Source organism: Cebus imitator, unplaced genomic scaffold, assembly GCF_001604975.1.
Source record: "Cebus imitator isolate Cc_AM_T3 unplaced genomic scaffold, Cebus_imitator-1.0 Scaffold171, whole genome shotgun sequence".
Lineage (NCBI taxonomy): Eukaryota > Metazoa > Chordata > Mammalia > Primates > Cebidae > Cebus > Cebus imitator.
In genome coordinates this window covers 3,893,892-3,904,648 of record NW_016107486.1, presented here as the reverse complement: position 1 = coordinate 3,904,648, position 10,757 = coordinate 3,893,892, and the positions used below count along the sequence as shown (strand labels likewise).

Genomic DNA, 10,757 nt, shown 5'->3' with positions numbered 1-10,757 from the left:
AAAAAAAAAAAAAAAAGATGACTAAGATAGTGATTATCTTGAACGTCTATTGGAAATATGAGTAGTATGAAAGTACTCACCACATTTTTTGTTGTTGTAATACTTAAGTGTATATGAATGTGAAGAAGCAGGTAACATGCTTTTTGAAAACATTTCTACAAAATCCCTAGTGATCTTAAAGATTTGCTAATCTTAAAAAGTCCCTCTAACTGATATAAGGCAAATGACTATTTCCATCAATAAACAGCAAACTTAACATTGATTCATGCTTCTTAGAAAAAGAGAAATCCTAAAGCTTACATCCTGATGTCTAGATCCATCGGGTTTCCTAAGAGCTACTGCAACAAAATGGTGCTCATCTATTTTGCTTTCCTGAAAAATAAAAGGTAAATAAATATAGATTATAAAATATGTAAACCTAGATAGCAGTTTTGTTTACATTTTCTAAATCTCATTCTTTCTCTCTCTATACACACACACACTCACACACATGCATATATGTATTTCCCCACTTCCCCTAAACCACTTTAGAAGTTACATACATGCTAGCCCTTCACTCTTAAATACTTCAACATGTATTTCCTAGTAGGCACATTCTCTTACATAACCACAGCAATTAATAACTGCAGTAAGTCTAACAATGAAAAAATATTAACTGTATTCCAAATTCTGTGAATTAATCCAGTACTGTCCTTTGCGGCATATCTCTCCTCCAGAACAGGAGCCTGGTAATGGGCAACTAGGGACAAGTATTGTATTCGGTTGTCATGTCTTGTTAGCCTTTGTTTTTTTAATGACATTAACATATGAAAATAGAAATTCCCCCAAATTTGCTTTTTATTAACAAAACATTGCTCATTTGGGGTTTGTTTGATGATTCTTAATGACTGGATTTAGGTTATGCATTCTCAACCAGAATATTACATAGGTGATGTGCCCTGTCTAGAAGCATTTGATAGCTATCTGTCCTTCACTGGTGATATTAATATTGTATGTACAATAAAGTACAGGTAAAAAAAAAATCAGGTTGCAACACTGGTATGTAAACATTTAGTTAACTACATAGTATCACGTATGAAAAATCATGGTGGAAATTTACAGGTAATACATAACCAATATGCAATTTTCTATTTTCCCTTACATACGAGACAAAGAGGGAGGGAACTTTAAAATGTAATACAGATTGAGGCAGTTACCAGAAAAAATTATAAACACTTAAAAGCTGAACAAACTTTTCACTGAAAAACCACTTTACTAAAGCATTCTTCCATAAAACATCAGAAAACACTACAATTAGAAATAGTACTTAGGGAGCTTTTATTTTTTTATCTTCTTCCTATCTTCACACCTTCAGGTACCCAAATCAGCAAAAAGTGCAATTCAATAACGATACATTTAAGACATATTTAAAGAGGAAAAATATATGACTAAGTATCAGAAGATTTACTATGCCAAAGTTATCACAAAGTCTGCTATGTAGCCCTGTTGTTTTTTCTTTAAACAAACAAGAACAAAGTAACTTGAATGTGCAAATTTAAAAATATCTAAAACAATTTTTCAGAAATTTAGAATATAAGATATAGTTCTTATATGTATAGAGTATTTCAGTAAAGAATCATGCTTAACATATAATTAGAGGTATTATGTATCTAACAACTGATAGTTGGACACTAAAGAATGTTAACTAATGGACATACTGTTTTCAACATTTCATTCTTAAAATTTTTTGTAGAGATAGTGTCTCAGCCTCACAAAGTGTTGGGATGACAAGCATGAACCACCCACCTGGCCCCTAGCAGTTTTTGACTCAGTTCTCTTTCTCAAAATGCCTTTTGTCTTTGGATCACAACGCTACTCTCTTATACCATTTTGGTCATTCTTTATCTCCCCCACAAATCCACCTTTGACTATTAGTACAGATGCTCCTCGACTCACAATGATGTTATATCCCAATAAACCCACTGTAAGAAAATAAGGTTAAATGAAAAATTCATTTAATACATCTAACCTACCAAACATCATAGCATAGCATAGCATAGTAGAGCCTACCTTAAATGTGCTCAGAATATCATCAGCCTATAAGGGCGAAATCATCTAACACAAAGCCTCATTTACAATAAAATGCTGAATATCTCATGTAATTTAGTGAATACTGTACTGAAAATGAAAAAAGGAATGGTTGCGTGGGTTCTGCAAATATGAATTCTGCTGAATGCATTATCACTTTCACACCGTCATAAAGTCAAAAAAAGTTGAACCATCATAAATCGGGGACCATCATTACATTTTAAAGTTCCCTCCCCCTTTGTCTCATATGTATTCTCAGGACTCTATTCCAGGCCCTCTAACTTCTCGTGGCTTCAATTTGCGTTTCTCTCTTTACAGATTCAATTTATAGCTGCTTCTTAGGTAATCTCATAGTTCTAATTTTAAATCCACGGTTTTAATTACCATTGACATAATGGTTTAACTTATAACCATTATGATTATAATTTTTTTCCTCTAGCCCAGCCCTCCATTCCATTCACCTACTTAACATATTCACTTAGATGTTTGGTATCTCAAACTTAACATCTCATTTATTTTCTAGTATTCTGTATCTCAACAGATGATCTTATAAGTCAGAGAACTGTTCTACAGCCCTTTTGCTGGACTCTGGACATTTGACACAAGCAGGACCAATCACAGTCTAGTGACTGGTCTAGAGATAAACACCTAGCCCAAGCAAGGCCAGGGAGTCCCTTCTCTAGGACTTTTGGGCTTGGAACAGAAAGCAAGTTTACCAGTTTGTTTGGATTTTTAAAATGTAAATTGCTTGTAAACTAAATTATTACATGCAACAGTATGATACATGCAAGAGCTAGGTTTTCTGTCATGCAGACCAGAGAAGCTGAGAAAACTGGTGTATAGAATGAGAAACAAGGGTAGGAGAAAACTGAAGCCAAAATGTATAGAAAGGCAAAAGCAGGAGACAAAAAGGCTCTGAATATTTCATTCCCTAATTCTAGCTAATACTGGGGACCATTACTGAATTACTCTAGTAACCTATAATTCTGTTTTTTGGCTTAAATTAGTATGTGTTGGCTTCTCTCACTAGCAACCAAGAACTGCTAGTGACAGAAACAAAATACAGTAGGGAGACCAAAATCTTTAACCTGATCAATAACCTGCAGGATCTACCAGCCTGAACTGGAATGTCTCTCAAACAACCTCACTATGACCCAGCCAAAGTGACTGCGTTTGGCTATTCATACATGCAAAGCTCCAGTTCAGAGACTCTTTTCCTTTCCTATTTTGCTGAACTCACAATGCCTCATCTTTCAAGTATTCGTATAAATGTTATATGCTCCCACACTAGCCCTGATTTTACTTTCAGAGGACCAGGAAGGGATTCAGTTGCAACCAGATTCAGTGACTAGCCTACCCAAATTAATCATGAATACATGCATAAAAAAATACAAATTCTTAGTTATAACAATTCTGATAAATTTCTTACCTCAAATGCCCATTCTTTTTCTTCCTCTCCATCCAGGTACAAACGTGTTTCTTTATAAACCTGGCCTATATCCAAGTTTAATGGAGATATATCAAATTCAAGCCGCTGCAATTCAAATCCTAGTCCAACACCAATGGCTTTTATGAAGCTTTCTTTAAGCGCCTAAGATACACAAAGACATTTTCTCTTAGAATTCAGTAGATAAAATTTTTCATAGAATCCACAGGCCCAACAGACAGGGACTTTTAACGCTATACTACATTATGGCTATATGGTTATAATCTTTTTTTTTAAAACCCTTATAGCATGGAAAGAAACCATCCATATGATCTTAGGGCAAATCATTTAAGCTCTCTGTACCTGTATCCCCTCATGTGTAACCTGCGATGATGATAACGATACCTTCCTCATAGGATTGTTACGGACATTAACTAACTTAACAAGAGCTTGAAGTAATGTTTTCTGGCACGTAGTGTATGTATCAGTGTTTGTTACATAAGACTTCATGTGCATTAGTTCCTTTACGACAGAAAACATTACTTATAAATGGTGACAAATGTTTTGTTTTAGCTCTAAGTACTTTCTAACTGAGCATTACATATAAGTTAAATTTTTTTAAAATGAAATGTCATTATAATGTAATACTGTATGCATAAAATCCATAAAGTTCTCAAGCAAACACCCATTTACTTCAAACACTATTTGGACACTACTGGGTAACCAAAGGACTTTGATTTTACGTGAAGATAATGGAATCATTATAGACTTTTGTTTTCAAAATTAGAATTATACCCAATTCCTGTAAAACATATCCAGCTGAGTCCACTCATCCTTAAAGCTTCTGATTGTTTCCCATTCTTTGTTGGTAAATTTTCTTTTCATAATATGAAAGAATTCTGGAATTGAACCACGACCTGTCAATTAAGGAAATACAAAATTAAAAATAGCAGTTCTATAAAAAAATAAAAGGCTGCTCTATTACTAAAACTGTTCAAGACAGCACCCCCCAAAGAGCTACAGGGCAACCAAACTTTTGAATACATTTTAAATAATCCTAAACAAAATCTCAGCAAGTCAAAGCAAGTTGAGAATTAAGAGTATACACTATGACGAGTAGTGGTTAGCCCAGAAACACAAGAGTAGTTTAACAGGAACTGGTGATATTCTGTAAATTGTTAATTAAGCAGAAAAACCATACGGTTGTATCAATATATGCCCTAAAAAGTTTTGATAAATTTTAGCAGACAAAGCTGTTATAAATAACTGGAAATTTTTTATATAAAAGAATATTTATCAGAAGCCCACTAAAAATACTCCTAAAATAAAGCCATATTATTCTAAAGTTTTATTTTGTTATGTAACAGAGGGAAAAAAAAAGGGAATAATTCTTTCATTACAATTTTTAGAAAATAAGCAGAAAGCTGAAAATTGCTCTTTTATTCTACATTATCACCATGGCTAAAAAATAAATACTTATTTTCTTCAAAATGTTTTCAAACTTGGTTTCTAATATAACTTCTCCAAATAAAAAGATTTTTATTATTCTTTTGTGGTTGCAATTGCAAAATAAGCTCATTTTTAAAAACCTGAAACATATCTTTAGTGCCACTATTTCGTAGATAACAAAATATTACATAGCATTCTAAAAATAAATGACATAAGATGCAACTCAAAGGATTCGATTCCCAGAACTAAGGGGTAAGATACATGTTAAAATTCACGGTAGGCCTCCAGTATTGAATTTTCCAAAACATTAAAATTATGTGCTTGTGTGTCTTTATCCCCAAGCACAAACTTTCTACCACCATTCATTTTTATACAAATATGCAGAATGTGTATAAATATTCACACAAATACATATTCAACTAAATATTAAAAAAAAATTGATCACTGTTCTTGCCTTTTATACTTACAGCCTAATAGCCTAAGAAAGCCTGCTCCAAGGCAGGTAAACCACAAACATTTACTAAGTGTATACATAAATGTTAACTATTATATGGTAAATTACTTCCTAAATATTCTACTGCCCTGTAACCTTAGTTCATTATTACATTATTTTCCAGAAAGCCTTTTGAAGGTAATCCCTTTGAGGATTCTGTTAACATGGGTTGTTTATTCCAACTCCCACTTCTAAAATATCCAACTCCAAAATCTGACATTCTCAAATGGTTAATGCAACGCTGAAAGTGATAGCCGATACCACACTCTCTATGGGCATTTCTTACGTGAAATATGCAGAGAAAAAAGATGTTGAATGCCCCCTTCTTAATATTTCACTGGCATTTAATCACTAATTCTCTCTATGAGAATTCAACAATTAGAATTCCATTATGACCACTCAGTAAAAATATACAAGTGCTAGGTACCAGGAACATCATGATGAGCAAAACAGACATGGCCTTATCTTCCTAGAGAGTTTACAGTTTCTCCTGCAGTAACCAAATGCTTTTCCCACACTCATCTCAAAGGAAGAAAACATTAAAAGTCAGTTCTCTAATGAAATTATGATTTTTCCAGTACTCCTGCTTCAAGACAAAATTGTCTCCTCTTAGTTCATCAGGAAATATTTCTGCTGATCCTGTTGCTGATATGTGGTACTATGGATCAAGACAAGGATCCTCATTCATTTTCAGGCACTGTAATATTAAATTGTGATCTTGAGAGTTCAATGGCAAGAAATTCTTACCCCTTTTGGTGCCATAAATACTTTTGATTGTCTGGTGCTTACTCCTCACCACCTTCCTGAGACTAACATTAACAGAATCCCCTCAATAAAAACTGTTTTGTTCACTATATCAATACTACATACAGGCTTGATAAACAGCATCTTAAAGAACACCTTAAAGACAGTAAAGACAGAAAGCTTCTGAAGTAAAGTAAATCTGGAAATTTTAAACACTGGGAACACTACATCTACAAAAATCATAAACTGTTTCCTCTTGAATGGATTTTGGCACAAACAGCATAAGTAATAACAGTGGAAGGAATATGCTATCTTTGGTTTGGAAGACTGCATTATATATTTTGAGAGAAAGTATAATATCCAAAAAACCTGCATTGAAAAAGATATGTATTTTGTTATATATAGTGTCATTCTGATTGCTGGTTTTTTTAAATTTTTTTTCAGAATCTCCTTTTGATTCTTAACTAAATAAGATGGGGCAATCAAGGAAAAAAATTTAAATAAGCATGCTAATAAAAAACTGATTAACATAAAAGGCAATCAATCTGGCACAATCACTAGAAAGCAATCATATAACTCACTATGTACAGCTAAAAAAGTATCCGATATAAGTGCATTTTCACATACGTTAGAGAGCATCTTATTTAGTCCACAAAATAAAAATTTGACAGCAATAGGCAAAGTGATTTTGTAAATATTCAGCCAAAGCACAGCAGCACCACACTGTGGCATTGTGGTGGATATACAGTGGGCAAGTATTCTGCTAAGTATTAAATACAGTTACCTAGGAAACTGGAATAAAGAAAAATCATTAGGAAGAACAGTGAATTTGTCCCTGAAAACTATTTGAATACAGTACAATTACTGGACATATATGCTGGAAAATTCTAATAATACCATTATGTACACAGAGAATCACCAGTCAAATTTAGAAAAACCTGATCCTCCATCTTATAGCTTGATCTTTAGGGAGAGCAGTGTTAGATATTGTATTCTGCAACAACAACTAACTAACCAGGACCACATAGCAACTAACATTTTATTTTAAACACAGTAGTAACCTACAACAAGATCATTTAGATCTGGTGCCTTGAGCCACTATTGCAGGCCCATGAAAAAAATCCTACCAGTACCAACCAAAACCTCAAGGCCTACCTACATGAATCCCTCTCCAAAACAAGGTCACCAATATGTATATATAACAGTATCTCAGTCTTTAGGAGAATGGGCTAGTCATTTTGGGGAAAAGTGGAAGGGAGTGAAGCACTGCCCATCTATGTGCTTGCTTTAAAGTGCCAAAATTTAGCCTTATATAATAAATCATGTTGGAAATTCTAATAATTTCATTTTCTAAGTACTGAACTGTATATAATAGAATTATATATAATTTTGCTTCTATGAGAAGTGAACGTCTTCTAAGATATGAGTTAGTATGTATACTGCAGCTCATTTGTCCAGGAACTTACCCAGTCAAAAACATAGAACAACACAAAAGTATCTGAGCTGCCAATACAGGTTTCACAAACTACATGCACAAAGCCTCTTGCAAATAATACTTGCAAATACTGTCAAAGGATGTATTTAAGCCCTCAATTCATGGAGTACAGCAGAAAAAGCACTAGTTTGAAATATGACAACCTAGGTTTGAGACTCACCATTTAGGCTGTCCTAAACTTCAGTTGCGCTTACCTTGTTTACCAACACATATAGGTATTAACACACAGAGGCAAGAAACCAGCTGATACAGCTAGAACTACTGAGTTTCGACTGTTATCCTTTCAGGAAGAACTCCAGAGAATGAAGAAGAGGACCAAGAGGACAGAGCATGCAGCCTTTTATTTTCAGGCTTTGAAACCTAATGGAATTTACCCTTCTGGGTTTGGAACATGTTTGAGAACGACTACTCCTTTTTACTTCAAACTTCTTTTTGGAATGGAAATGTCTATCCTACGCCTTTCCCACCACTGTATTTTAGAAGACTTGTTTTCTGCTTTCACAGGTCCACAGACGGAAAGAAATTTTGCCCCAAGAAGGATCATACCCGTTTCACGAATAGTTTATTTAGATGATTGAGAGGATGAGATTTGCCACTTTTTGAGTTGATATTAACACTCACATGAGGTTTAGAGTTAATGCTGGAATGGGCTGAGAACTGCTGATGCTGGGATGGGGTGAATTTACTTTGTATGTTAGATGGATACAAATTTTGCAGAGGGCCAGAGAATGGACTCTACTAAGAATGTCATTCTCTACAGAAAATGTCTCCTGAAATTCCTGTCCACCCAGAACCTTAGAATGTGATCTTATTTGGAAATAGAGTCTTCATAAATGTAATCAGATTAAGATGAGGTCATAACTTTCCAATGCTGGTGTCCTTACAAGGAGAGATAGACACACAGAAAAGAGATAGAAAAAGTCATCTGAAGGTAAAGACAAAAATTGGAGTGATGCAACTGCAATCCAAGGACTGCCAGGAATGTGCAGAAACTAGGAAGAATTAAGTAAGGAAGGGTTCTTTCTTGGAACCTTCAGAAAGTCCATGGCCCTGCTAACACCCTGACTGATTTCCAGCCTTCCAGAACTCACAGAACTTTCTGTCACTTTAAGACACCATGTTTGAGGTACTTTGTTAGGCAGCCTGAAGAAACTACTATATACAGCTGGTGCTCAACTTACTACCACGATTGGTTCTGACAGACCGGTCGTAACACGGTTTGGTTGTAAGTTGAGTAGGCTATATGCACGCGGAGATGGTAGTGCTGCCGGAAGCTGGTCCGCACTGTCGTATGCCCAGCTGGGCAACGTTTGTGCTGCCAGACGCGGAGCAGTCGTGGCTAGCGATTGTGGTCGTAAAGTCGAATGGTCGCAAGTTGCATAGGTCATAAGTCGATCAGTATCTGTACATGCATACAGTTTAAATTTTACAGAAGCATACACACTCAAGTACACTTAGGAGCTTTAATTTTATGTCCCTGGAGTCAAATGTTCAAAGACTGGTCCATCACTTCTTAGCTACAGATTGGGTATCCCTAATCTGAAAATCTGAAATCAAAAATGTTATAAAACTCAAAATTTTTTGAACACCAAAGCTATACTCAAAGGAAAAACTCATTGGGGCACTGTTGATTTCCCACTAAGGATACTCAACCTGTAGGTTATTTATTTAACATTTACTTAACATCTCTATGGCTGCTTCTCAAACTGTAATATAAATACAAAAATTGGGCAGATTAAGAATAATACTTAATTCTTCCTAGTTTCTGCTCATTCCTGACAGTCCTTGGCTTGCAGTTGCATCACTCCAATTTTTGTCTTCACCTTCAGATGACTTTTTCTGTCTCCTCTCTGTGTGTAAAATGCCTTGAACTATCAAGTACTTAATAAATATTAGCTCTAAGGTTGTTATGAAAGTCATTGTTAAATGTGTATCTTCTTTTGTCAACTGTTTTTGTTAACTTATAAAGTCCTTCCTACATCCATCAAGTAAGGCTTAAGTGGTTTTCCCATCGATATTTAGAGGAGTATTTAATATCTTACAACATTAACCTCTATCAAATTTGCCATGAATATATTCTCTGGTTTGTGAAAGATGATTTAATATGACATCGTATCTGTTGACTTTGTGATTTATTTTTACCTTTTCAAGCTTCAAAAGGCATCTTTCAGAAGTTTGCTCGACTATAAACAATTATATTGTGTTCTAGTAACTGTTAATAAAACTTTAATTTTGTTATAGTGTGAGGCAATGACTTTCTGATAATATAACTCATAAAAACTGGTAAATGGGCTACAATTTTTCTTTTTGTTAGCTCTGTAAATTACATCCAACACAGTGTTTTCCAAACATTAAGATGCCTAACAATCAACTGGGAATATTGTCTAAATATAGAAACCCGGCCAGGTACAGTGGCTCAGGCTTGTAATCCAGCACTTTGGAAGGCCGAGGCAGGCAGATCACCTGAGGTCAGGAGTTTGAGACTAACTTGGCCCACATGGTGAAACCCAGTCTCTACTAAAAATACAAAAATTTGCCGAGTGTCGTGGTGGGCAGCTGTAATCCCAGCTACTTCGGAGGCTGACACAGGAGAATCACTTGAACAAGAGAGGCAGGGATATTAGTGAACAGAGACGGCACCACAGAATTCTAGCCTGGTCAACAGAGGGAAACTCGGTCAAAAAATAAATAAATAAATAACCCTGATGTACTCTCAGAAATTCTGACTGCCATAGGTCCTCAGTGGTTTCAAGGAATTTGTATTTTTAATGAGCACCCTGGCTGATTTTGATACCCTGACCAAAATTTAGAAAGACCATTCTATGGTTTTATTATTATTAGATAAAAGAAATCTAAGACTAAACTGGCTCTGGTTTCTTTCAAGTTAAATTATTTTATTTTTGGATACCAGCAGAACTGCTCCACTTTCTACAACATTTAATTCTGATATTCTATGTATGATTTCTTCTCTATTATAGTATAATATTTATAATTTCACCCATTTTTAAGTATCTAATTCAGTGGTATACAGTACACTCACATTATTATACAATCATCACCACTACCTATCTCCAGAACATTTT

General features: G+C 34.8%; 1 protein-coding gene across 2 annotated transcripts in view; it reads right to left on the bottom strand.

Annotated features, from left to right (window-relative positions):
- The window catches only part of AASDHPPT (aminoadipate-semialdehyde dehydrogenase-phosphopantetheinyl transferase), a 77,549-nt gene that overhangs the window by 3,830 nt on the left and 62,962 nt on the right, over positions 1–10,757 (bottom strand). For both annotated transcript variants that reach the window (XM_017544817.2, XM_017544816.2), the window contains 3 exons: positions 4,289–4,410; positions 3,497–3,658; positions 301–372 (listed from right to left, as the gene is read on the bottom strand). In XM_017544817.2, the coding sequence (XP_017400306.1) occupies positions 301–372; positions 3,497–3,658; positions 4,289–4,410 (356 nt within the window). The remainder of the gene's footprint in view (positions 1–300; positions 373–3,496; positions 3,659–4,288; positions 4,411–10,757) is intronic.